This window comes from Mastacembelus armatus, chromosome 6, assembly GCF_900324485.2.
Source record: "Mastacembelus armatus chromosome 6, fMasArm1.2, whole genome shotgun sequence".
Taxonomy (NCBI): Eukaryota; Metazoa; Chordata; class Actinopteri; order Synbranchiformes; family Mastacembelidae; genus Mastacembelus; species Mastacembelus armatus.
In genome coordinates this window covers 13,738,565-13,766,362 of record NC_046638.1, presented here as the reverse complement: position 1 = coordinate 13,766,362, position 27,798 = coordinate 13,738,565, and the positions used below count along the sequence as shown (strand labels likewise).

The following is a 27,798-nucleotide window of genomic DNA, read 5'->3' as shown; positions in this document are numbered from 1 at the left end:
TCTTCATTTTATGTTCATTCTTATGTGCTAAGTTTAATTAAGCTGCGCTGTTGCTTTTTTACAGAGACTGTTGAATACTCAGTGAGGTAAGTAAAAAGTGTGATTTCAATTCATTTGTGTTCTCTAATGAAAAATGGACTGAATGAAGGAATGAATGAGTTGCTGACTGTGGATGGGGATGCGTGGTATCTAAATGCAGATTTCCAGAGTTTGCATGTTTACAAGACATACTGTTACAATTATTGATAATGCATTAACTGAAGCGTCATATCTGTCAGGCTATCCCACACCTACAGTATGGACTACTACGGGCTTGATAGACTGTTTTATCTATTTTGTCTATGTTATGAAAGATAAATCATTGTCACTCGATTTCCTGCTCTGTTTTGCTCATTAATCAATGAACCAGACCAATCTGGATTCCTTAAGTGTGTGTGAATACCGGGAGCCGGTACCGATGCGGGTACATCAACTTTTTATTCGTGCCTCGAGGTTTAGTTACTGTACCCTGAAGCAAGTCTTTGGTGTTAATTAAAAAAAAAATCAGCAATCAAAACACTGTGTCATATTCAGTGAATCCTAATAACAGTTACAATGAAATAGACTATTCAAATGTAGAGTGTCGACAGAGCCTAAAATATGATGGAATTAATATTATTTCAAAGCACCTTGTTAATGAATTAACATCCGAGAGAGCAAGGTAAGTGCAACTCTCTACTGTGTCCGCGTTTATCAGAATTAATCATTTTAATTTTAAAATTACATTGTTCCTGCAAAATAAAACAGTTTATCTCACCAAATGTCAGGCAACTTAAACCGTAAACCGCACTTTGACTCCAACAGAGCTGACAATCTGTCGACAACTGTCCTACCTACATATTTATCTGAGAATTCAAATCAATGTTTTCCCCAAAATTAGGATTTTAAGAAGAGCATTTTAATCTTTTTTCCCGTTCTTTTTTAAAAAAATTTAACTCGTTAATAAATAAATAACATGAAATTTGATGTATGTTTTTGCAGCCGTGTGTCACCATTACCGAAGAATGCAGAGTGCTTTTATTTTATAATTTTGTATAAACTTTGATACATGTAGAAGAAGTTAATGTTAATGTAGCTGGGTGGGGGGGCTTCATCATGACTACTGCTACTACTTTATGTATTGTTCGGTATTTTCAGAGTCCTATATTTTTTTTAAGATGATCAAGCCATTGTATTAATTAAACTTAATTAATTACATCACTGGAGTTAATATACTTGAATATATGCCTGCCTGTGTTGTAACACTCATTGTGCGCCATCCTTATCAGTTCCAGGATGGAAAACAAGTCGTACTTGGTTCAGATGGACATGAACGGAGTCAAAACTGGCAAAACAATCGTCAACGGCCAATGTCTAAATGGCACTGAAGTCAATGGGAAGGTAGCACACGACACTAAACTCTATGTCAGTGTTAATGGCAGCTTGTATCCAGCCAAAGCCAAGAGCCGCAGGCAGAGATGGGAAGTAAAGCCTTCTGAGATGGCCAACAATACGCTCAATCCCATCAGGGCCATTGTGGACGGTATGAAGCTCACCCCGAACCAGGATAAACCCATGATTTCACTGTCCATAGGTGAGAGGCTTTCTCAGTTCTCAGGTGGTGATTTAAAACCGCCTTGCTGCTTTGTCATTCTTAATTATTACTTGTTTAATAAGCCAATAAGCAGTAAGACAGTATTCAGATGAACACTCCACTTTTTTTAATAATATATGACTTCAATCAATAAAGAATAACGACACCATTCAATTTCATATTACTTTCTGAGTTTGGTAATAAAATAGATGGTGAATTGTGATATTAGACTACTAATCCAGGAGGTTAGCTGACTGTAAATGTGAAATAACATAGGCATACTGTCCAGTCACTGCCATCCACACTTCTACATGCTTTTTCTGTCTTTCAGAAATAAGGTTCTTACTCTACTATGTGCTGTTTATTCCATGTTTAATGTCTGGAAGGATTTTGAATTTCTCTGTGCTGTTAGTCTACTGCTTGATCTTTGCTTCCTCACACTGCTGACTGCTGCTCCCCAGGGGATCCCACCGTGTTTGGAAACCTGCCTACAGATGATGCAGTGCTACAGGCCATGAAAGATGCTATAGACTCCCAAAAATTCAACGGCTATGCTCCTTCTGTTGGTGAGCTACACTGACCAACAACATCATTAAATGCACAACTGGCAGACGTTATTTGGTGTTAGCCTTGACAGGTGAAATACAGAACAAAAAAGATGAGACATGAGAAATTGTAGTTGTGACTCTATTGTTGCCTTCAACTTGTAATGAGAAATTTAGCATCTACAAATTGTAATCAGTAAATCACATATTGCATGATCAATCTCTGTGATTGAATATGGAATATCTCTGTCGGCTTCAAAGGGAGGAAATGTTGTGGAAAATATACAAGTTGATTTTCACTGTACTCATGAGTACTCATGTGTCTCTGCTTGCATGCATTGTAAATACTCTCCATGTCAATCTGCAGGTTACCTGAAGAGCCGACAAGCAGTGGCCAACTTTTACAGCTGCCCTGAGGCTCCTCTAGAGGCAGAGGTGCTTTCTCCTCATGTATCTTATACATTTGCCAACACACTATTATATTCATTTTCCTTATTTAGACACAGTCCAATATATTAGCTTTACTGGCCACATATGTTGGACCCAAAAGGAACAGTGGCTCAATAAATAGAATTTAATTAGAAAACAAAAAGATATAAAATGAGCTATAATATAAATATTATATATAAAGTAATTATATTGAACTCTTATTATATTTGCTCTGCAGTGCTACTTCTAACAATATAGAAAACCTAGAAGTATTGTAACTACTTTTGTTCAAAATGAAAGTTATTTTCAGCAGCATGAGACATAAGAGCATAGCATAAGACACACTACTTGCAATATTATACTCAGGATAAATAGGCCTTTAATCAGACTGTAATACAGTACATCAGAGTGCATGTCTTGGAAGTTGCAGTGACTTTATTCAAGTCAAAGATCAGAAATTGTAAAATTGTAATAATGTTAGCATGAATTTTTGTGTCTATGTTCTTAAAAATAAAATGCCCTCTTCCAGGATGTGATTTTGACCAGTGGCTGCAGTCAGGCCATTGACCTGGCTATCAGTGTCCTCTGTAACCCAGGGGACAACATCTTGGTCCCTTGCCCAGGCTTTTCCTTATATAAGACTCTGGCTGTGTCCATGGGCATCCAGGTCAAACTCTACAACCTGCTGGTAAGTAGGAGGTGGTACCAACCTAGCTTGTTAGGAGGACACATTTGATCCAACTAAAAGGAGTTGTACACAGTTCTGGATCTGGTTTCACCTGGTAACAAACTGCTACAAATACCTAATACAACAAAAGTAGCTAATAAAGAGCTAACCTTGGAATGATATTCTCATTCTTTGAATACTTCAAGCCCATCAAAGCCAACTTGCTGTGAAGTAAATCTGGACACAGAATTGTTGGCCATCCATTGCTCCCAAAGTTAGTCTGATAGCAGCTCGCTAACTAGTAAAATATGATATATAAACAACACAGATTTGGAGGTGCTGGAAATACTCCCAGCTTATGTTATCATTAAGACTAAACCTGGACTGGATCAACCTGGCTAAGGTACAAAAATTACATTTATACTGAGCATCATATCTAACTCTGGGTTTGATGGTAAATGAGAACACTTTCCAAAGCTCTGGGTTAATAAAATAGCATAGGAAACATGGGAATGATTCAGTGGGCTTTACAACTCTACAGGGTGGGCTTTACAATGATACACGGTAAATGCTGAACACATTAACATGGCTGTTGAGAACATGCACCTTAGTCTTCTTGGCACAACAGATCATTACGTTGTCATGTCATGCCCTCATCCTGATTTCAGTGTTTGATTTGCAGCCAGAGAAGTCATGGGAGATCAACCTGCAACATATGGAGAGCCTAATTGATGAGAGGACATCTTGCCTGATTGTTACCAATCCATCCAACCCGTGTGGCTCTGTCTTCAGCAAGGAACACCTACTGAAGATCCTCAAAGGTTAGCACCAGTCTGCTTTAGTAAAAATAAGGGTTGAAATTATTCAGAGGCTTTTCATTTCCATCAAAGTTGGAGTGAGAGGCAAACATGTGGTCTATTACATAAGCACAGCATTTGCCTCATGTTTTTGAAACAATGAAATAAGTTGATTCCTGTTTTCTTAGTGGCCTCCAGACATTGTGTTCCCATTCTGGCTGATGAAATCTACAACAATATGGTGAGTATAACCACACACAAACACAAGTCACATCTCAGTGTAGGTTGGCAGGTGGGGTTGGCCCTCTGGAACACCAGCGAGGCACATTTTTCACCACAGAGGTTGGGTTGCATGTGGTGGTATTTGTCCTGGCTCGGGATTGCGGGCTTACAACCCCACATCAGCAGTGGGGGAATTAGGGGCTGTGTGGTGTGACTAGCAACCTGTAAGGCCATCCACTTCTGATATAATGATGATTTGTCATTGTAGAATTCTGTCATTGCCCATAAAATGTCCATTTAACATGGCAGAATCAAAGCTTTGGCACCAGCGTCAGCCTTGCAAAGTTTATACTGGTCAGACTTTTAGTTGAAGGTCAGGCAAACATGTACACCATGGAAAGAGACGCAGGATGAATGTTTGCCATATCAACAAAAAAGTAGAGCTAAGGTAAGAGATTGTCTACTCCAGTAGGCCAGTCTGTTCCCACCTAGGTACCATTCTGATAAGGTGATAAATACAAATATTGCCTTTGATTGCTAATGTTTAATAAAACATTAAAATGGACAAACAGAAGTCTGGTCTTTCCATTCCTCAACTTAGACCTTGGATAGAGAGTGTGTGTGTATATCAGCCATCTCTGCTGAGTGGCAGGGAGGATCTTGTAGGTGTACGGAGATTACAGTGACATACCAGGAATGAAAAGGTCTCATACAGGCTAAATTACCTTATTTGACTTATAATGCTAAATAATCAATAGACAAAAAGCTATTTGCACAATTCAGTCACCTCATCTATGGAGGCTGATTCTCTATTCACTTTCTTCATTCAAAAAATGTATTTCAGAGTAAACTTTGATACTGCAATCAAAATGAATTTATATGCAGCAAAAAAGTGGACATGTGGATGTCAAATACGAACTGACCAATATCAAATCTATTATCATTATAACAAACAAAGAAAACATCATTTAACACTTATTTGTTTGCAGTTTGTCCATTTTAGTTGCACTCTTACAATTTTAGCTTTTGGTGCCCAGTTTTTGTGTTTGCATGCAAATAAAAAAGCTTTTTGCACTTTTGGCACAATTTTTTGGTTGCCTTTGGTTACAGTACAGTGGGAGGAGTGGGGCATAATATCCATCCATCCATTATCTATACCCGCTTATTCCTTAACCAGGGTCACAGGGATCTGCTGGAGCCTATCCCAGCTCTCTTTGGGTGAAAGGCAGGGGTACACCCTGGACAGGTCACCAGTCCATCACAGGGCTGGAGCATAATACTGCATCTCTATTGGCCAGTAGACAGTGAGTGACATCTGTGTGCAACCAAAATGAACAAACTGCAAACAAATGAGTATCAAATGATGTTTTGTTCTTGTTTTCTGTTGTTTGAAAAGTATTTAATACATTTATATTGATTGGAAAGTTTTAGGTCAGAATGTTTTACTCTCAAATATTTTCTATTGGTCTGCAGAATAAAGAAACAAAATAACCTCTATACTCAGCTGCAGTGCCATGTCTGCATCATTTGTGCTTTATTTAGTGGTCACTTTTTGCAAATTATTAAAATGAATAATTTCTAGATGCTATTAATTCCTGTACATAGTATAAGGGAGAAGTGTCATTATAGTAACAACTTTGGCTATCAATATTTAAAAAGCATCAAACTGAGCAGTAAGAAGTTTTTCCAATTTTACAGTTTGTCAGTTGCAAAGGTCATATGTAAAACAGCTCCTAAGTATTCAGTATCAAAAGTATATATGCTTTAGGATAAATGTTTGCCACTGCCTCTGTAGAAACATCAAAATACAGAATGGTAGTATTCCCATTAGAAATGGGGTACTGCTGAAACATTCTCATTAAAATTTCTAGCTTAAAATCAATTGTTATATAATATAGTTATATAACATAAAATAGTATTAAAGTTTCTCCAGTTAATAGCTTATAATAAGAATTTTTCAACGTTGCAGATGGTTACACCGAGCTGCAAAAGCAAGTTGAAAAAATTTAACTACCATCTATTCCAACTGCAGCAGCTGTTGTGTCAGTGTTTGGTAGTAGCTGAGACCACTTTCTGTCTGCAAGTATCTTAAGAATTAGCAGTTTATCATCAATATTGTCAGCATGTTGCACAGGTTTTGGCGTTTCCTGAAAACAGTCAGAAAGTTTTGTATACCTAGTGTATTTTTTCCCACTGGACAAGGTCTATACAGGATAATGGAAGAACAGTATAGAAGCTTGTTTGCCCTGAGGTAATCAGGAAACCCACGCCAGTGAACCAAGCAACAAATAGAGGTTCATTAAGACAGGCTTGGGAAGAGAGTATTAAGGTCTGTCTGTTGTTGTTATGGCTGGAGACAAGAGAACTGTCACAGACCTGTTATGCAGTTGCATACCAAAAAACAAAGTTCACCTCAAAGCTATAAACATGTAGCTTTCCAGCAGTTGCATCTGTGCTTTTTAATTGTGTTGTAGGAGCTGTTGTGAGTGGAAAAATCTAGAGTCGGGGTTACTGGGTACATCCAGACGCTCCCCTCCCTCTTCCCCCTCTCCCCACCCCCTTTCCCCCCACACACACCCCCACCCCCACCCCACCATTTGACCATTTTACATTGAACACAAGCAGACCAGAATGACTTTGCACTTTTTTGACAACATATGTTTGCAGTTAATGCATGTTGAGTTTTCGAGGAGCGGAACCAGAGGAATGGCAGGGGGTGTGTCTGAAGGGAAGAGGGTGGGGGTGAGACCCTTCTTTTATGTTTGGCTGGGAGGAGACACCCCAGAAAGGCTTAGTCAGTGGTATTATACCCCTGCCCCTATCCTCCATACGATGCTCAGCAGTAAATTATGTTTTTACAGCACCCTGACTGACCCTTTTCATACCAATCACAATATTTAAAATTAATCTATGATTTCATATAGGGAGGGATGAAGAATTCTCTGCATATCAAGTGAGCTCAAACACCCACAAGCCTAAATTGCTCTAAATTAGAGAGCTATATAGACACATTTCAAATGTGCATTGCTGTTATATAAGTTAATGTCCAATAGGAGGCAGGGGCAGCTCCACACTAGTATCAATGATACAGTGTGACTTTAATGAGAACCAGCTTTCTTTGTGTGGAGCCTCACTGTATCATCACTCTAACTCAGCCCTGCTTTACTTTCTATGAGTATTCATGGGTTTTACTGTATGTGTGGAAAGAGAACTAACCTGCGTAACATACTTGTTCTGTATATTAAAGCTTTGAGGAATATGACAGTTTTTAGAAGTAACAAGTTAAGTCTGGAAATAGCAAGAAGTACTGCACAAAAATAACATTACATGAATAGAATATGTAAGGATTCAGGAGTTGTACAGAGAATCTAGTTAGTTTTTAGGTTAGGAGCTAATCTGTAAAGAAGCTGTACAGAAACACACAACACAACAACAGGAAGTCCATTTGCTTACCCAGGAAACGGCGTACCCACACTTTGATATCTGATATTGATTTGATACCAGCATTACCATATGTATGATAATTAGCATATTTGTACGATAATTTTCCCCTCTGTATGATCAGTAATTCCAAAAATCACATAATGTTCATTAACTCATTGGCAGACACAATCAGGAAACCTGTGCGCATAGATACTAGTCCTGTTTTTACACATCATCTTATGTGCCTCTTTACAGCCAGTCAAGCCTGGCCAATCAACGCATGATGTAGCACCTGGTGACGCAAGATGTAACTAATGAAAATCCCCTGATTCAACATAAGCCATGTAGAAGATAGTTAAGTATGAGTGATACAGTATTCTAGGCTGTTCAGTGCAGGCCAGGGGCTCATCCTGTACTCCACGCAGGTAGAGGTGCTGTTCTGCAAGAGGCGCCTTTTTTTCAGCTGTTCTATAGGACTATTAGATTATGTAGGTAAAACTGCGTTATAGGCTATAATATGCATGGTCAATGATAACGTGTTATAGAAGCAGATGGTCCTGAGATACGGAAGGATACAAGTTGGGTCCTTATGACAATTTTCCTAAGATCGTTTTAATCTGCTGGTATGATACTTCAACATTTCCCATCTGGCAACATTGTTTGATACTGAATACTTCTGAAAGCCTTTCTCACTCAGTACATCATGGTGACCCATGACCATTATTATCCCATATACTTAATTTTGTTCTTGCTCCTGTCTTTAGGTTTTCCCAGGTTCACATTGCCCTTCCATTGCGTCTCTGAGCAGTGATGTCCCCATCCTTTCCTGTGGTGGCCTGGCTAAACGCTGGCTTGTCCCTGGTTGGAGGATGGGTTGGATTCTCATCCATGACAGGAATGAAATATTTGGATCTGAGGTACAGCGTCTTTGTGTTCTTTCCATACAAAACATGCAGAAAATATAATAGATTTCATTTGTAAATGCCTGATTGACATGTGTTCTGCTGTGCAGATTCGACAGGGCCTGGTCAAACTGAGCCAGCGTATTCTGGGTGCTTGCACCATTGTCCAGGGTGCACTGGAGAGCATCCTCAATAACACACCGCAGAGCTTCTACAACAACACCATCTGCTTCCTAAAGGTAAATATGATAATAATAAATTCTGATTTTCTTTTATAAAGTATGTTCTTGTAATCTCTCTTGCACTCTGTATTAAGAGTGTTTATACTTTTACCAAAATACTGTACAAATGATACCATAGACACAGGAGGAGGACTCTTACCTGGGAAGAGTTAATTGTGCTAAAAAATGTCTAAAAAGACTGTTGGTTCTACTCAAGCATTTAACAAGAGACACGCTGCATCTTTTCAGGCTGGGATCAGCTCGCGGCTGCAAGAAGACGTCTCTTCTTGGGTTTGTGGCTGCAGCCCCGAGCCTCACTCAGACTTCTTTATTTATAGCAAACAAGGTTACACAATAGTTACATAGAAGACCTTTAACATATGCTTCCTTCGCCTTAGAAACAAGGAAACTGGCTTTTGCCCTTATAAATATATAAAGTTCAGACAGGGAACACTGGGTGTCACGAGTTCCTTGACCCAGAGCGGGTCTGTTTCACTTCCTCAACTCATACACTCTTACAACATATGCACAACTGAAAAGTGTTGAGCTGTCAACATTCAAAGCAGTCAAAAGTTCAGTTACACAGCAAGATCACATGTACATTTACTCAGTCACATAGCAGTGAATAAACTCTATGATAAACAATTTAGACTTTTGATCCTAACAAAGATGTTTTTTTAGTTTTTTACACTCAGTATCACATACTGACAAAGTGAAAACAGAATTTTAGGAATGTTTGTAAATTTATTAAAAATGAAAAACTGAAATATCTCATTTACATAAGTATTCAGACACTTTTCAACAACACATAAAAATTAGGTCAGATGCCTCCAATTTCTCTTGATCTTTGCTGAGATGTTTCTACATTTTGACTGGGGTCCACCTGTGGTAAATTAAAATGATTGGACTCACAGCTGGCAATGCATATCAGAGCAAAAACCAAGCCATGAGGTCAAAGGAACTGCCTGCAGAGCTCAGAGACAGGATTGTTGATAGGCACAGAGCTGGGGAAGGCTACAAAGAAAATTATGTTGCACTGAATGTTCCCAGGAGCACAACGGCCCTCATAATACTCAAATGGAAGAAGTTTGGCAAAAAACAGAGCTGGTCACCCAGCCAAACTGAGCAATTGTGGGAGAAGATACTTAGTAAGAGAGGTGAGCAAGAACCAAATAGTCACTCTGACTGAGTTCCAGAGATCCTATGTGGAGATGGGATAAAGTTCCAGAAGGACAAATTGTCAGTGATGGTGATGGCAACCCTCCACTGATCTGGGTTTATGGCAGAATGGCTAGATGGAAGCCTCTCCTCAGTGCAAACACAAGATAGCCCACCTGGAGTTTGTAAAAAAGCACCCAAAGAACTCTCAGACTGTGAGGAACTAGATTCTCTGGAGGAAATCAGGCTCCTCTCATCAGCTGCGCAATACGATCCCAGCAGTGAAGCATGGTGGTGGTAGCATCAAGCTGTAGACGTGTTTTTCAGCAACAGGGACTGGGAGACTGGTCAGGGTTGAGGGAAACCTCAATGCAGCAAAGATATATACAGAGATATCCTGAATGAAAACCTGTTTCCCAGTGCTCAGGACTTCAGACTGGGCCGAAGATTCACCTTCTAACATGACAACGACCCGAAGTACACAACCAAGATAACACAGGAGTGGGTTAGGGAAACTCTGTGACTGTCCTAGAGTGGTCCAGCCAGAGCCCTGACTTACACCCTGTGAAACATCTCTGGAGAGACCTGAAAATGGCTGTCCACCAACAGTCCCCATCCAACCTGACCAAGCTTGAGAGGATTTGCAAAGGAGTATGGTAGAAAATATCCCAGTCCAGGTGTGCAAAGCTTGTTCAGACTCAAGGCTGCAATTGTTGCCAAAGAGGCTTTAAATAAGCCTTGAGTAAAGGGTCTGAATACTTATGTAAATGTCATATTTCCGTTTTTACTTTTTAATACATTTAGAGACATTCCCAAAATTGTTTTCATGTTGTCATCATGTAGTGTTAAGTGTAGATTGAGAAAAAAATTTGATTTAAAAAATTTGAAAAAAGTTAAGAGGGTCTGAAACTTTCTGAATGCACTGTATGTACCACATGGGATTGATTGCAAGGTTTATTTTTTCCTCAGTGCAACTCAGAGATCTGTTTTAATGAGCTATCCACCGTCCCTGGCCTTTGCCCCATAATGCCTTCAGGAGCCATGTACCTCATGGTCAGTACTAAAACTGTGCATGTTTTTTGTAACATGAACACACGTGCCAATGTTTTTAATAATATATTTCTTCCTCTTTCGTTGTATAGTACTGTAGTATATAAACTTGATTTTGACCATGAATCTTATATATTTGTGTGTGTGCATGCGTATGTCCAGGTGGGAATTGACATGGATCACTTTCCAGATTTTAAGAATGACGTGGACTTTACTGAACGGCTGGTGACTGAGCAGTCTGTCTTCTGTCTTCCTGCATCGGTAAGACGTCATCAACTTTTCCCTACATCTGTCTGAAACATTGAGAAACGTGTAATCCCTGAGAACACCTGAGTGTATGAATGTTTTGCTGTCTCCCAGGCATTTGAGTATCCTAACTTCTTCCGCATTGTTGTGACGGTGCCGGAGGAAATGATGGTGGAGGCTTGTGGTCGGATCAGGGAGTTTTGCCAGCGCCACTATCGGCCCAGCAGTCGTGACAGCAACGACCTGGACCAGTGATGGAGCAGAGCTGAACCACTCTCATAGCATGGGAGACCAAAACACAGAGGATGTAAACTCTCTTCCAGTCACATATACTGAACTGGAATTAGCTTTAAGATTTTATTCCACCATTTTATGAAGATAGATATGTAGAAATTAAATGACAAAACTGTGTTAATATGGTCATAGCTGTGGCAACAAAAAGCTTGTAAGCACCATATTTGATAGTCCACTGAGAGTGTAATTTTAAATCATATGTAATGAGCAGACATAATATTTATATTTTATACAGACAACTTATATTAACCTCTACTTGTTTTGTGTATTTATATAATTTGTGTAACGCTTTGTATGCTTATGTAATGTAACCTCTGTGGCATCAACTGTGGGATCATAGCTTGTGACTGCACACACCAATTGGCATCTTTGCTATGATATTTTGATACACCGCAGCTGTTCTTTTCTTTCTTATCCACATTTTTAAAAACTATATATTTGAATATCATTTTTATAAATATTATGTATTCATAATCTTAATAATCAGAAAACTTTGCTTATATGAGAAAATTACAGTATTTTGTAGTTTTGTTGTGTTAATACAAGGAAAGATAATAGGTTTATTAGATGCACGTATACTTTTACAGGAATTTGTACACATTAATATCCAGCAATTTGTACTGTCATGTTTATACTCTCAGAATGAAACATTTTGCCAACAAAAACATGTAGACCCATAAGACAACTGTACAATAGTAGAAGTCTACATCTTTACACCTTTGAAATTTTTTCTGCTTTCTATATACAAGGCATGGTATGGACCCTTATTGTACACCCTAATAATGACAATACCAGCTAATGTCCCACCACTTTGGTCCATAGTGAAATATTTCAACAAGTATCTGATGTATTCAATTAAATTTTGTACCTTTCTTCCTGATAACCTTGAATTTTTCCATTACCAAGCCACTAGGGATTGCTGATGGATGAGTCCCAAACAACATTTCCATCAGTCTCTGCTATGTATGGCATGTAGGAGGAATTATAAAATGCTTGCACATTATCATGGTAATTGGGATAGTGGTAAAATGCTATCCCTACATGTTAGCTACTGGCATGAGTCTACCGTTGGGGGAGGGTCCTGGCCCTGTGGAAAACATCCTGTAAAGTGTCCAGCTGAACTGAATGACTACAGGCCACTGGCTCTCATATCCCGTATTATGAAGGCCCTGGAGAGTATGTCTACTGTCTACTGTGACTTCAAGACAAACACACAATATCAATAGAAAATAAAATCATTTTGGCTACTGAACAGCATGACAACATTCCAACCAGGTGAATAATTGCAAGTACAGCTGTGAGCTTGTGAACTCAGGGCACAATTTGCAGACAGCTGGGTGTCAAGTCATGACAAGTCAAATCAAATCAATCAAATATCAAATCAAATCAAACAGCACTTTTAAACAACATCAAATTGACCAAAGTACTTTAAGTATCCATCCATCCATCCATCCATCCATCCATCCATCCATCCATTCTCTTCCTCTTATCCAGGGCCAGGTTGCAGGGGCAGCAGTCTAAGCAAAGCTGCTCGTAAATGCTGCTGTGCAGATTCGACTAGAGGTCGACCAATCGATCGGCCGAGCCGATTAATCTGCCATTTTTTGACACATTATAATTAACAGGCATCGGCCCATTTCGCTGCACATTAGGCCTATTTACAGGCAGGCACATCTGCGACCAGCTAAGCTTTGTTGTGGAACACGTGAGGACCCCTCTTGCGACAAGCAGGCTGTCACCATCGGTGTTCAGTGAGCTGATGTTCCCGTCTGCTGAAAAGCGTCCAAAAACGGTAAGAAAGTACTTATCTTTCATTTTTTATTTAGCCTTATACATTTCATTGGTTAAACATGAAGCTACTTTTGGAGAGCGATTGCGAGTAACTTTTTGGGTCTGTATTGTTAGCGAGCTGTAGTTTAGGCTGTAGGCACGGGTAGCCCTGCCCTGTTTACATTTTACACACACAGCTTCAGCTAATGCTGGCAAAGGAAAACCATTCGTTGCAAACGCATAATTACATTGTAGCGTATTAGAATTGACGCTGACCATGCTTATCATGCCTGAAAACTGCCACCATAATCCCTGTGCCCAAAACCGCCTCTGTCACAGGGTTGAATGACTACCGGCCGGTGATCATGAAGTGCATGGAGAGACTGGTGTTACAGCACATCAAGGCCCACATTCCACCTGGTCTTGACCAACATGCCTACAGGTCCAACAGATCCACAGACAATGCCATCCATCTCCATATCCCTCCACACCGCCCTCACCCATCTGGAAACCCCAGCACATACGTCAGGATGCTGTTTGTTGACTTTAGCTCGACATTTAATACCATCAGCCCCAGCCGACTAGTCAACAAACTGCAGGCACTGAGACTTGGAACCTCCCTCTGTCTGTGGATCAAGGACTTTCTGACGAACAGACCCCAGCACGTCAAGATGGGCAACTCCACACCCTACATCGTCATCCTCAACACTGGTGTCCCACAGGGCTGTGTCCTGAGTCCAGTCCTGTTCACGCTGTACACCGTCATCAAATTTGCTGATAACACGACAGTCCTGGGACTGATCAGCAACAGTAATGAGACATTGCAATGAGACTGGTGCAATGACAACCATCTCAACCTCAACACTAGGAAGACCAAAGAAGTCATCATTGATTTCAGGAAGTCGAGGATCACACCGCTTCAGACCTGTACATCCATAGGGAGGAGGGAGAGCATGTCACAGACTTCACGTTCCTTGGACTGCACATCTCGGAGGACTTGAGCTGGATAGTGAACACCACCCACATTATTAAAAAAGCCCAGTAGCTCTCTTGTAACAAAGCCTCATGGCTGTTAAAAGACTCCTGCAGGACCAATAAACATACCCCTTCTCTACTTTAACTACCTCAGGACTCCCAGTCCACTCTGTGCAATAACCTAGACCACTACAGTAAAACTGCTCTTGCACTTTACAAGCCATACACAGTACCCCTGTATCTATACTCTAGTTTATATTAGGCAGCATTGTTCTTATCCTGCATTTATTTTAGTATTGTTTTTATCCTGTACTATGTTATATTTCATACATAGACTTGATGCTGTAGCTGCTATAGGAGATTGCTGCTAAACAAAGTTTCGTTGTATCTCATTGTATAATGACAATAAAGCATCTTCTTCTAACAGGCAGGGATCAATTTTCAAGGTTAGTCAGTCTGAAATATCTCAAGATAAAAAGCCAAAACACAGGCTCTGGAACAATCCGTCAACAGACAATGGCTGGGCCAGGAGCATGTGCTACTTCAGTGCCCCGTGGTCCATGTCATCCCACTGATGTATGGAACAGAGGTATGATTACAATAAGAAAAACCTACCAAACCTGTCTGAAGACTGTTGCTTACTTCATTTTTGAGACTGTGAAAATATAGAACACAAACTACAGCAGAGAACCTTTTCCTTCAGTATAAATGTTATTTTCAAAACATTTTACTTTATGCTTGTGCTGCTTTTATCAACTATTTTTTCTGAAAAACAAAAATTTTTGTTCTGAAATATTCAGTCACAAAGAAATTTTTGTTTTTGACATGGAGATCTATTTATCAGTATTTATTATGTATTATATTACTGTGAGTGTGAGATCATTATCAGTGGATAGATAAATTACTGATAAATCAACAGTATTTTACTCTAGCTGAATGGTACAGCTGTACAATATCGCCATCTAATGCTTAACTGGAAATATTACAGCAAGGTTTTCTTTTAATGTGACCCTGTGTGTGTGTGTGTGTGTGTGTGTGTGTGTTTTTCTACGTGTGCATGCAGGCTTTGCCACCCCTATGTTATGATAAGAGTGACCTTTGCAATATGCTCCTCCTCACTCACTTACACATAAATACTTCATGGTTTTGAAGTACTTTCTCAGTTGTCCAATAATTAACTTGTGGACTGATAAGACAGAAGGGAGAGGGAAACAAAAAGTGACAGGGGACGAAAAGGAAGAGAGAGATAGAGAAGTAAATTCAGCAAAGAAAAAGGAAGGACATTGACTCAGCAGTTGCAGTGTGTTGACGTTCTCATTGTGTAGTTTTTCTAAATGTACTCCATGGAGGACACAAAGGTGAAAAGGACCATAGAGCTGAATGACGGCACACAGATGCCACTTTTGGGTCTGGGGACATGGAAGGTAGCCTCAACACTCATTTTATGCTTTATACTATAAAAAAATCATTCATTTGTTTTCATTTACCTTTCTTTTATACTTTTAAATAGTAATGTTTGTAATAATTCTTTGAAAATACATGTATATAAGCCAACAGCATATTAGCTGCATCAATTCAGTTCATTTCAGTTGAATTTTCCGTTCAATTCATTAGCAGACTATAAGGGGCTGACCACCTTCTGTATTAAAGGAATAGTTTTTTAGTTTTTTAGAAGCTTATTTAACTTTCTTGCTGAAAGACAGTTTAAAAAATGTATCCCACTCTCATGCTTGTGCATTAACTGTGAAACTAGATCCTGCATGGAATCAATAGCTTAGTTATTATTACAAGGCCAGTTAGTTTGGCTCTGTCTCATGTTCAAAAATCTGCATATGCGCACTCACTAATGGTTGCTGTGTCATGTTTCATCTGTACAACAACCAAAATATGACTTCCTGAAGTCTCCCCTGGTTACCTGGGCCCTTCAATACGTCAATACTTCACAAAAGACTTACTTCTAGCATGTAACTTGCTATTAGATTTCTGTTTTTGTATGGATTAAACAGCAGCAGACAGGCTAGCGTGCTCCCATCTTTAAGATCAGTTTAATGGTTCCAAGGATATTATATTCTAATATAATAAGAATGCAAATAATTGCATGTATTTTATGTCTTTGGATGATGTTTCTGTTGTTCCTAAGGCTGTTATAAAGATCTTATAGTGCTTGTTATTGCAGATTTGTATGTTATACTGCTTTTGTACCTTGGCAGCATTTTCACTGCAGGGGTAATAATCTTTTTCAGTTTTATCTCCAATTTAGTAAATAGTAAATAGAACTAAAAAAATAGTTCAGCATTTTAGGAAACGTGTTTATTAATTTTGTTGGCCAGGGATAGACAAGAAAATCAATATCACTCTCAGGTCAGCGGCCAAGATTAGCTTAACATTAACATTAGTCCTGCAAAGAGAACAGACAGGTAACTTAAAAGATGAATTATTTTACTCAAACTGGTGAAAGACGAGACTGTGTTAACTAAATGTTTGTGCTTCATTTAGTGTAACTAAACTAAATTTTAATCCAACATTCTCTGACTGTCTTTTATGTGACCAAAGTGTTTGCAATGTTACTTATTGCAGTCCTCCCATCAGCCCTATACTTCAGTTCAGGGGGCAGTAGAGGCTGCCATTGCTGCTGGCTACCGCCACATAGACACTGCTTACAGCTACTGCAATGAGGTGGATATAGGTAAGGCTCTGTGCTCCAAGATGCAGCAGGGCATCATCAAGCGCCAGGACATGTTCATTGTCAGTAAGGTGAGTGCTGGAGAGAACTGGTGTCACAGCTGGTCCAGGGTGCAATATGAGGAGGGGAAGTTACAGCTAACCTGTATATGCACCAGATACATTTGTCCTTTTTAAAGTGCAAAGACTAGGAACAAACACCTGCCACACTCATGCCATTTTTGAAAATTGAGAAGTGTAGGGTTCCTCAAAAAAAAAACAAAAAACCTTTTGAACATAAAAATAAAATCACAACCTTTTTATGCATCAATAAGTTTTTTATGTTTAATATGCTGCCTTAGATACTGTATATGGTATTTTATTGTATGTGCCCTCCTGTTCATGATGGGACAAGCTTTGGTGTACACATCATGCCCCAGAGGACATCCCTGTCTGCCTGAACAAGTCCCTGACTGATCTCCAGCTTGACTACCTGGATCTTTACCTTGTGCATTTCCCTGTTGGCCTAAAGGTTGGTATGTGGTAACAACCCTGACAAGGTGTATTTTTAAAAAATAAACATGGTTAAATGTGTGCTGTTATATGTTAAAGCTGCAGTAACCCTCCAAATAAAACTCACAAAGCTCTGGGAGAGAGTGTTTAACAAATTTAACTTTAATATTGTATGTTTTGGCCTTGTCCAGCTTCTGGAAATATGTAAAATATACAAATGTATAGAAAAATTATGAGCTAAAAGTTTCTTGAAATATAATATTGCCTAGAGTCATGAGGGCATATTTAATTTCTGGTGCTATGTGTTTTCTAAACTTGCTATGTAGTTTTTAAAAAAAAAGGAATTATAAATGTTTTCAAAAGCACATATTCACTTATTTTTACCTACAAATATGTGTCTGACTGTTACTCGTTTTCTTTCCTTTGTAATTTCTCCTTAGAAAATGGGTAATGAGCTTTTCCCAAAGAAAGATGGAAATATGCTGACCTCTGACATAGACTATGTTGATGTATGGAGGGTAAGAATGCATCCATTTTCTCAGTAAGCCATTTAGATGGGCTGGTAGATGTGTGTTCACTGTTGGTGTCTGTTGATGTGTTTGCAGGGGATGGAAGCCCTGCAAGCATCAGGGAAGGTGAAGAGCATTGGTGTGTCCAACTTTAACATCCTGCAGCTGGAAAGACTTCTTGCTCTGTGCAGGGTTCCCCCTGCTGTCAATCAGGTGCTGCAGATTTAGCATCTTTACTGACATGAGCCAGACAAAGTTTGTTCATTAAAAATATACTTATTTCAGTCACACAATCCACTACATGGAAGCACGACAATAGGTCACACAGTGATGTAACAATTTCATGTAAGGGCATCATATGGAATTGTATGGCATTATACAACCCCTGGAAAAAATTATGGAATCACCACACTTAGATGTTTTTTAACCAGATTTTTAAAAATTCATAACAAATAAATGAATCACAGATATCACACAAAACAATTTTTGTTTAATTATTCAACATTCTGGTCATGTGAAATATACCTCAAAAAAAGATATTAAACTCTTTTAATTAATGAAAATTTGTTTTCCACATCAAGTAGAGGAAAGAATTATGGAATCATTAAATCACCAGAACACACAGGTAGTACTTTTTTTCTCCTCCATTCTTTGGGGCATGGAATTCACTAATAAATAACAATATTCTTCAAACAATATTCAAGCTGGTTCCAACTTTGTCGAATAGCGGTTGACAGATCAGCTTTGCAAGATGGAGCCTTGTAATGGACCAGTTTTTTCAATTTCCACCACACTCAATCGGATTGAGATCCAGACTGTTTGCTGGCCATGTTGTTGAGTGTATATGCCTTTCCTGAAAGCTTTAATGCTCTTTGTTGTGTGGGAAGATGCATTATCATCCTGAAAAATTACATCATCACCAAACTTCTTTTCTATTGATAGAATGAGAAAAGTGTCCAAAATTTCAATGTATACTTGTGCATTGACTGTTGAGGTAAGGAAGGCCATTTCCCCTGGTCCCTTACCTGACATGCAACCCCATATCATAAATGAGTTGGGAAATTTGGTCGTGTTCTTCAGGCAGTCATCGTTATAAATTTCATTAGAACGGCACCAGACAAAAGTTCCAGCATCATCTCCTTGTCCAGTGCAGATTCGTGATTGAATATCAATATCAATTTCATCCAACCATCCACACTCCATGGCTGTTTCTCTTTAGCCCACTGTAACCTTGTTTTCTTCTGTTTAGGTGTTAATGCTGGTTTTCGTTTGGATTTTCTATATTTAAATCCTGTTTCATTCAGCCGGTTTCTTACAGTTCTATCACAAACATTAACTCCTGTTTCCCCCCATTTGTTTTTCATTTGTTTCATTGTGCATTTTCTATTTTCAAGGCAAATTGCTTTGAGTTTTCTATTCTGATGAAACAGCTGACTGGGAACATCCAACTTCTTTTGCCACACTTCGTGATGGATTTCCTTCTTGAAGTTGTTTTATATTCCTTTCCATTGTTTCAACAGACAGCTCTCTTGTTGGGGCCATGTTTCCTTTCAATTACCCAAGTCCACCAGCTTGTTAAGGTGTGGAAGCAGTCTCTTTTAACTGCTGACTAATTAGCATTTTAGATATGTGCTGGTATTTATTTCAGAAATGCAAATTACAAGCCGATTCCGCATTTTTTTCCTCTACATTGAATGATTCCATTCCATTCCATCCATTTTTTTTCATCCAATTTAATTTGTTTGAGGTATGTTTCACATAAACAAAGTGTTGAATTATCAAGCAAAAATTGTGTTGTGTTATATTTGTGATTTGTTTATTTATTATAAAGTCAAAACTTTGGGTGAACATCTTCTAAGTGTGGCGATTCCATAATTTTTGCCAGGGGTTGTACAATATCAAAATAACATCTAAAACTCTTTTAATAGCAAATAAATAATGATGAATATTTATCCATTACTCTATAAAACACAATACAACTGATGTATTCATAATGGCATCATTTTTTTGTCATCACATCATATTATATGTCATAAATGCTGTCATAACATATACATTTGTGCTCTTAAATGTACATATGCCTTGCAGAATATCAGGCATATTGGCCATTTTGGGAAATTATAACTGAACATGCAGACTGCAGAACTGTGTCTGCCTTTTTAAAGTCAAAATGACAACTGTGATTACTAAAGATACTGTGACTGCACAATAATTTCTATTTTTTAAAAATGGGCACAACTGTATATCATACATGACATCACGATCACATGATTGTGTAATTAGAATTACACAGTCATGTGTAATTATGGTGGTATAAATAGAATAGCACCTGCTTTCCATTACAGAAACCTCATGTAATGTGTATCAGGTTAAGCTGTTACGTGCATTGCTCTCTGGGGACGACTTCCTGGGACTGAATTCTGGACTTGCCCAGAGGCTGACATTAAATCCAAGTTCAGAAACTTACTAAGTTGTGTCCAGATCACCATTTATTGCTACTCACCTTTCAATAATTTTGTATCATCCATAGGTGGAGATCCATCCCTATCTGGTGCAGACACAGATGCTAGAGTTCTGTAAATCCAAAAACATCGCCCTCACAGCTTACAGCCCTTTTGGCTCACCTGCGAGACCCCCAGACCTGTAAGACACACAGCATCACTCACACACTCCACTCACTCATATGGATCATTGAATTAAATCAAGCATCTACATTTTTCTTCTATCACAGTTAAACTCAGAGGTTATTTTCTCCATATCATGCCTGCCATTAGTTCATGTCAGCAATGATAGAAATGGACTGCACCTGTCAAGCCGACTAAAAACTCCTGCACTCTGCTCATTTTTATTTTGCCTGTCTTAGGATTAGAGGCGACACTGATCCACATAAACTCCTGGAGGACCCAGTTGTTGCAGATATAGCCAAGAAGCACAAACGTTGTCCTGCACAAGTCAGTGTATCTATGTTGTGTAAAGTATGTGTATGTGTGCATCCCTTTGTCAGTAACTGTTACGACTATTTTCCCAGGTGTTGCTCAGGTACCATGTGCAGCAGGGCGTTGCAGTCATCCCTAAGAGTGATAAGCCTCATCACATTCTTGAAAACACAAAGGTAAAACCTTTCTTTGCCTTGCTATGCTTTATACATCCATCCATTATCTATACCTGCTTATTCCTATTTAGGGTCACAGGGATCTGCTGGAGCCTATCCCAGCTCTCTTTGGGTGAAAGGCAGGGGTACACCCTGGACAGGTCACCAGTCTATCACAGGCTATGCTTTATCCTGTCTCCTTTTTGTCTGTATGGTAGTCCATTCAGTAGTTCTTAAGAAATCCTACAAACATGGTGGTGCCACAGAAAAAAATCATGAGATCACTGAAGTCACTAGGATGGATTATCTGAGGACCAAGAATGTCTGTATAGAACTTTGTTATAATCCATCCAATAGATGCGCCAGTCTCCTGAATGGCAAAGCAGTTAGCTGACTGGCCAGCACAGACTGACTAGCATCCACCTGTAAGCACAGAGTCTAGGAAGGAAATTCTGGTCCCTGCTGTGCTGAGCTCATTGTTTCCTTAATGTGCAGATCTTTGACTTCAGTCTGGCTGAAGAAGACATGAGAGCACTGAGAGGACTGGACAGAGGGTGGAAGGCCTGTGTGATTGATGAGTAAGTTGACACACACAGCCACTGAAACAATAGGCTTCTGCAAGTTGCAGCTACTGTATTCTAACAGTGATTGTTGTTTGTCAGAATCAAGTCTCATCCATACTACCCCTTTGTATGAGGCTGCCAGGAAATCAGAAAAGACAACAGATCTACTAGCTACATGCAGTCTGCCTACAGTATCATTGACTTACTCATCATATGTGAAGATGAAGACAAATCTGAAGAGTTTCCAAATATGAATGCAGTTAATGTATCCGGGTATTGATAACCTCTTCTCTGTGTTGCAGAAATTTTAAATACTTACTTTTTCTATTGTTTTACAATTAGGAGTAAAATACTAAATGTTTCTGTTTACACAACCAATAGATTCTTTTTTTAATTCAGGGAAGTTTAATTTTGTAGAAATTTGTATATGTGTGTTCAGGTAGACATTGCTGGATGAAAAGCAAATAAAATGTCTGTGAGAATCTGTGCTCTTGTATGTACAAGCAATGCTTTTCAGTCTGCAGATCAATTTACATACAGTAACACATAAATAACAATGTAAATATGTGTAGTTCTTTAGTTCAGAGCCAGTTGTTACAGAGTTTAATGATGTCACTTCCACTGCTTTTCCTCAGTGGGAGGCCCACTATGCTGCTAGAAAGAAAGAACAAAGTCATTCATCATTTCACCCTCTGTTCTATCTGCTTTGAAGAGGGTGATGATGGTGATGGCTTTACAATGCACACACATGCTGAGGCCCCTGCGATGCGTTTCGGCAGGTCGGGCCCTCTGGACCATGAGTCTTTGTCAGGATCGTACAGCTGAGTGGCTCTAGAGAATGCCATGCTCTCCCAGCTGTAGCCCCCAAGTACATAGATCCTCCCTGCCCAGACTGAAATCCCTGCCTCGCTGTTGGGCAGCAGCAGCGGTGCCACTCGGGTCCACTGGCCCCTACGTGGATCGTAGGACTCCACTTGCAGGATGTCGAAGCGCTCAGTGGTGTCCTCGTGGTCATCACTGCCCCCAATGGCGTAGATCAGATGGTTGAGGGAGGCCATGCAGTGCCAGCCACGGGCCATGGACATGGCCTGGCATTCCACCCACACATCACTGTCCTGTGATGGATCATAACTCAGGACGTCTCTGCGGTATGGCCCAATCTGACAGTCATGACCACCTGAGATGTACACAACATCATGGTGGACTGTCCCAGCATGACCATAAGTAAACCTTAAAGTGACAGAATTGAAAAAGCTAAATGTAAATGCAAAAGACAACAAAATAAATTGGTACTAATGAAATATATTAATAAAGAATAAAGGTCTACAGCTATACTAAAGCCATATCAAGTTGTAATGCTACATAGTACAAAACAGTAAGTAAGATACTTAGTAAGTAGTGGGACACCTTTTACATTGGTCTACAGTGGTCTCCTTTTTAGTAAACCAAAAATAGGTTTTGACCTCTTGCTATTGGGAGGCTAATGCCAATGTTATATGGAAGATACATATTCTCTGGGGACTGTAAATTTGCCCATGAAAAAACAGAAGCAGTAGCAAATTGAGTGTTTACCTGGGCAGTCCTGCCACGTAGGACCAGCAGTCCTCAGCAGGGCAGTAAATCTCCACAGAGGACAAAGCCCCAGTGTCATTCCGCCCACCCACAGCAATCAGACATTCTCCTACTGCACCCAGATAAAAATCCACCCGTCGCTCGTTCATTGGAGCACCCTGAAAAAACATCACGTTTCGGTATCTGGGCGACTTAGCAGTTAAAAGAAAGCAATTTAAAATAAAGAAATCAAAACAATTGCTGCTGGAGGGAAATTAATTTTGTACCTTGGTCCACTGGTTGTGGCGGGGGTCGTATCTATAGAGCAGGTTACAGGCAGCGTCTCCACCATTGTCTCTGGATGAGCTGCCACCAGCAGTGAAGATGAAACCCCCCAGCACAGCCAGGCAGTGGTGGCTCCGCTGGGCTGGCAGCTCGGTTTCCACCTCCCACCTTCCTGTTTTACTGTCTAGCCGGCAAACATTGGCGCTCAGCTCCTCACCAAATTCTGACACCTTGAATATAGTACAGAGAGGAGAATAAAAGGACTTTAATGAGCTGCTGCTCCAGCTAAGTTTCAAGGATTTTACTACCAGTTGTGAAAAAGTCTTATAATCAGCAATGCTATAAGCAAAGTTTTTTTAGGGATTCTCCATTACATTTAACAGTAAACCTTGGGGACTAACACACAATTAATGAAACTTTGTAGAAATACAATAAATGCCCTCATTTGAATCAGCTATCTTCAAATATTAAATCATCATCTTCAAAGTGATCCACCCATATGTACCTCCCCTCCAATCAGCAGTAGCTGCTCTACTCCTCCCCTTAGCATGGTTCGTTCTGTTTGGAGAAGCGGCTGTGCACTGGGCCTGGCATGGTACTCCACAGCTTCCTCCACCAGGGCCTCACAGCCAGCCTCTTCTGGCAGCAAGGCCTGCACTGCTGGTAGCACCTGGCCCAACAGTTGCCCTATGGGCATCAGAGGGAAGTGGATGTGGGAGAGAAGCTGTACTGCATGGACCTTCCGCTCAGGAGTCTGGCTGAGCCACTGCAGGGTTGCCTGAAGAAGCTCCTGCTCACTGTCATGAGGGATCTGAAGGTGAAGAGAGTGATTCAGTGATTCAGGCTTTTTACGATCCCACCACATATCTCATCTCTTTGCCATAAACATAATGTGGTGAGCATAATTTGTCATGGTGAAGATTGTTTTGTCAACAGCTATTTACCTGGCCACAGGAGAGGTAGTAGGTGAGCTTCTGTAAAGGAGTGTTGTGAAGGAATGCTGGGCTGAAAGACAGTGTATCGAACCGTGTGAGGATGAAGTGGTCGATGAAGGCATCCAGTCGTTCAAGACTGTAGAGCAGAGCCAGTTCCTGCAGGTACAGATAGTTGTCCTCACTTACCTCCTGCTCTAAGTACTGGCAGCAGAAATCCAGCACACGCCAATTCTGTACAACAGCATGGTCAACATGTGATATTTGACATATTCCAACATTGGACACATCTTCGTATCACAGGAAAGGGACATGATGAGCCTAAACCTTGTTTTGTGCATCTGTCTGCACCTTTAACCAACAGGTATATGAGACGAACCTGGTTCAAAGCATGTTCTATTAATTTGACATCATGCTCAGTGTCTTACCTGCAAAAGGTGGGCAGCTTCCAGCACATAGTTAATGTTTCCTCCATCCAATGGCAGCTCTCCACTGTACAGGAAGTCCACAACAGCCTTCAAACCAATGTAGGACATTCCAACCAGCTCCACCTGCAGACAGGTTGTAGACAGGGGAAGTAAATCAAGAGGCAAAAACTATTCAAGTCCCTGATATTCCCTGTCTAGAAAATACTGTTTTATCCTACGTGCCTCCTCCTGGCGTTCCTCCCTCATACCCAAGGTGAACATAGCATGGAAATATGAGCTTGAGATGGCCAGCAGAGCCCGGTGAGCAGGGATCCGCTTGTCATCGGCAACCAACACCACATCACAGAACTGGCTGTGCTGCCGCTGCTTGTTGAGACCCTGGAGCACCTCTGCAGCTTGGTCCACCCAGCGAAACACCTGCCAACACAACACCACAATACAACTCCAAGGTTTTGGAAGACCAGTTTTCAGACAGAAGTCCAATGGCAAAGATGCTTCATAGTGTTGCATTTCCCAATATTCTTTTACAAATTTAGATTGAGATGGGAGTTGCAGGAAGATAGATACACAGGAACAGTGTATAGATTTTACTATTCCTACTTTGTTCCTTCTACTTAAACAGATAGCTGGGTGTCATTTTTTGCACGCTATTGTTACTGTTTTGTGTATATTTGGTTCCTGTCATCATCAGTATATACTGGCACTTAAATAGTTGCTAGTTTAAAAGTTACACTTAATAAAGCCAGCTCTTTGTTCTGTCTCTTTATATTTACTATTTGTGTAGGAGCAGAATGGGCAGTTTATTCATGTGGAGGTTTTTCCTCATCACACTTACAGTAATCACAATAAGCACCATCCACTCCACAGAAATCCTGCTTGTCACTCCATTTTCATTCAATATAAGGCAGCAACCAGACGAGCAGGATGTAAGAGTTCTTATAATTCCTCAACATTTAAACATTCATTTGAAGTCTGTTGTCTTAATAAACATCAGTCAGTAGTAATCTGGCCAATGGAGACGATCTGTGTCAGGGTGAGGGTTCATCTGGACAGACTGCAGCCCAGAAAAAAAAAAAAGACATTCTGTATGATTCTGCATCTGGTAATATGCTTACACTTCACTACATTAGAAGGTTATATTCAACGTAAAGATACAGGAAGTGGTAATAAAGGTATGCCCGATTACAAGGCTCAGCTGTGATCAGTAATGTCACTGACCTTAGAAGATTCACTGATCCGCTGGGGCCGACACACACGACTCACTTTGCCATTGTCCATTATGTCTCCTCAAGCAGGCATCATCTATAGCGCACATACACACGTACTATGTAGGCTATTACAATAGGTGGTAAGAACTTTCTTAGCACTAACAGTTAATTATGAACCTTTCATACCAAAGTAACTCCTCGCAGAAGAGAACCAGAGAAGATAACGTTATGTATCCTAAAAAAAGTACATGCAAGTGTACATGTAGAACATCTAATTACTGTTATTATCTATGCTGATGAAGACATGTGGTCCTTAAACTGTAACTAGTAACAAAGTAATGACAAATAGCTAAGACAAAACACAGTTAAGTTCTTCTAAACCTAGAAAGACCCTATTGGCATAAACTGACTGGTGCTTACATTTGGTCGTCAGCAGCGATTGTTAACGCAATTTAGCAGCAGCTGCATTTTTGTAAGGAACGACCAAAGCGTGACGCTTTTCAACGACGTCACAAACAAGAGTGTTTCCTAAAACGTCCACTTTATCACTTCCTACACATATTGCTGTAAATACATAGTTTGTTTGAGCACAAAAGGCCTACACGACATAGCACACCATCAGCTAGCTAGCCCGAGCTAACCCGCTAGCAAATAAACAAATGCATTTCCGGTTTAGCTTTTCAAAGTAAATTTCTTTAGTCAAGTGGCTACAAAAACATTAAGCTAAGTGATAACGACTAAAATGAATATAATACACTAAAATATTACATTCCCCAAAGTTGACAACAGGAAACTAAAATAAAATACTTCCAAAGAACATTTTATTACAGACTTTGGTAGAGCTAGGTCGTTATATGAGGACAAGGAAATCATCTGTGACTATAGTGGGGATACATGAACAGTCAGGGAAAATGTTTCCCAGGCTTCATATTCTCATAATGACCATAGACAAGCTGATAACAAATAACCTGTCCACAGCTGGTCTTTAATCACATATGGGCCTACATATATTGTGTGCAATGTAGCTGTAGTAAATTACAGTAGCATCTATATGTATCTCACGTTTGCCTGTTTTATTGACTCTGCATTCTACCTCAACAAAATACATCAAAATAATTCCTTGGTCATGTAAACAGTGGCCTATGTAGCAAAAACCGCATGAACGGGGATTGCACGGAGAGGTGGGTGTGATGGGCCAGCAGGTGGCGGGGTGGTGCGGTGACAGACAGCACCCCCCGACATCCGTGGTGGTGGTCATCGCTGAGCTGCTGGAGCTGGTGGACCAAAGACCACATACTTCATCACTGAGCCTCATACACCTTGTGTAACCTACATGCGTACACATCCAGCTCACCGGACCTCAGCCGGTCAATATAGTCTTCATTGTGTCATTGTATAGTTGTAGACTTATTGTGTTTTTGGGTGCATGCTTCATGCCCCACATGCCCCACAGCGACACAGACCTGAGATACAATTAATCGAAACAGAATTACTGAATGTGAACAAAACTGGCAGATTTTAATTTCTGTATCGATGCATGAGCTCGTCAAGTTGCAGAAAATCTAAAACGGAAGTAGTTGTTTTACTTTACAACTTATGTCACTGCACAAATCGTGTCACTGAAAACTGATCAAATATTCTACTGCACAAAACCAAACAGCTGTCCAACTTCCAACAAACGTAATTCACAGATATGCCAAAGCTATGATGATAGAGCTATACTGATGAAGTATGTGGCTATGAAAA

The 27,798-nt window shown here is 40.0% G+C and overlaps 3 protein-coding genes across 4 annotated transcripts; 2 read left to right on the top strand and 1 right to left on the bottom strand.

Annotated features, from left to right (window-relative positions):
- The first annotated feature begins 18 nt into the window (after positions 1–18).
- Positions 19–12,443, top strand: tat (tyrosine aminotransferase). Its single transcript, XM_026310393.1, has 12 exons — positions 19–86; positions 1,308–1,612; positions 2,074–2,178; positions 2,525–2,592; positions 3,116–3,274; positions 3,936–4,074; positions 4,239–4,291; positions 8,460–8,612; positions 8,708–8,836; positions 10,946–11,029; positions 11,189–11,287; positions 11,387–12,443. Exons 2-12 carry the CDS (start codon positions 1,315–1,317, stop codon positions 11,525–11,527), a joined length of 1,428 nt encoding a protein of 475 aa, XP_026166178.1. The 5' UTR covers positions 19–86; positions 1,308–1,314; the 3' UTR covers positions 11,528–12,443.
- Positions 12,444–15,393: 2,950 nt separating this feature from the next.
- LOC113132965 (aldose reductase-related protein 2) lies at positions 15,394–22,130 on the top strand. The gene is made up of 10 exons (XM_026311427.2): positions 15,394–15,735; positions 16,889–17,065; positions 17,388–17,504; positions 17,926–18,003; positions 18,091–18,207; positions 20,525–20,637; positions 20,858–20,945; positions 21,023–21,106; positions 21,581–21,663; positions 21,748–22,130. The coding sequence occupies exons 1-10, from the start codon at positions 15,646–15,648 to the stop codon at positions 21,779–21,781; spliced, it is 981 nt and encodes a 326-aa protein (XP_026167212.1). The 5' UTR covers positions 15,394–15,645; the 3' UTR covers positions 21,782–22,130.
- Positions 22,027–26,729, bottom strand: klhl36 (kelch-like family member 36). Of its 2 annotated transcripts, XM_026311426.1 has the most exons (9): positions 26,239–26,729; positions 26,063–26,146; positions 25,067–25,261; positions 24,845–24,967; positions 24,429–24,650; positions 23,990–24,295; positions 23,487–23,714; positions 23,221–23,378; positions 22,027–22,878 (listed from the first exon to the last, which is right to left on the bottom strand). In XM_026311426.1, exons 2-9 carry the CDS (start codon positions 26,120–26,122, stop codon positions 22,329–22,331), a joined length of 1,842 nt encoding a protein of 613 aa, XP_026167211.1. In that variant the 5' UTR covers positions 26,123–26,146; positions 26,239–26,729; the 3' UTR covers positions 22,027–22,328. The 2 variants fall into 2 exon arrangements, with proteins under 2 accessions (XP_026167211.1, XP_033181154.1); XM_033325263.1 differs by having other exon boundaries at positions 26,063–26,729.
- Positions 26,730–27,798: the final 1,069 nt, after the last annotated feature.

Coding starts and splice junctions, on each gene's coding strand:
- tat (XM_026310393.1), top strand. CDS start 1,315: ATGGAAAACAAGTCGTACTTGGTTCAGATGGACATGAACGGAGTCAAA. Junction 4,292..8,459: donor ATGAAATCTACAACAATATG/GTGAGTATAACC, acceptor TCCTGTCTTTAG/GTTTTCCCAGGTTCACATTG. Junction 8,613..8,707: donor ATGAAATATTTGGATCTGAG/GTACAGCGTCTT, acceptor TCTGCTGTGCAG/ATTCGACAGGGCCTGGTCAA.
- LOC113132965 (XM_026311427.2), top strand. CDS start 15,646: ATGTACTCCATGGAGGACACAAAGGTGAAAAGGACCATAGAGCTGAAT. Junction 18,004..18,090: donor ACTATGTTGATGTATGGAGG/GTAAGAATGCAT, acceptor ATGTGTTTGCAG/GGGATGGAAGCCCTGCAAGC. Junction 21,664..21,747: donor AAGGCCTGTGTGATTGATGA/GTAAGTTGACAC, acceptor GTTGTTTGTCAG/AATCAAGTCTCATCCATACT.
- klhl36 (XM_033325263.1), bottom strand. CDS start 26,122: ATGGACAATGGCAAAGTGAGTCGTGTGTGTCGGCCCCAGCGGATCAGT. Junction 24,651..24,844: donor AAGCTGCCCACCTTTTGCAG/GTAAGACACTGA, acceptor GCTGTTGTACAG/AATTGGCGTGTGCTGGATTT. Junction 23,715..23,989: donor TACTGCTGATTGGAGGGGAG/GTACATATGGGT, acceptor ACTATATTCAAG/GTGTCAGAATTTGGTGAGGA.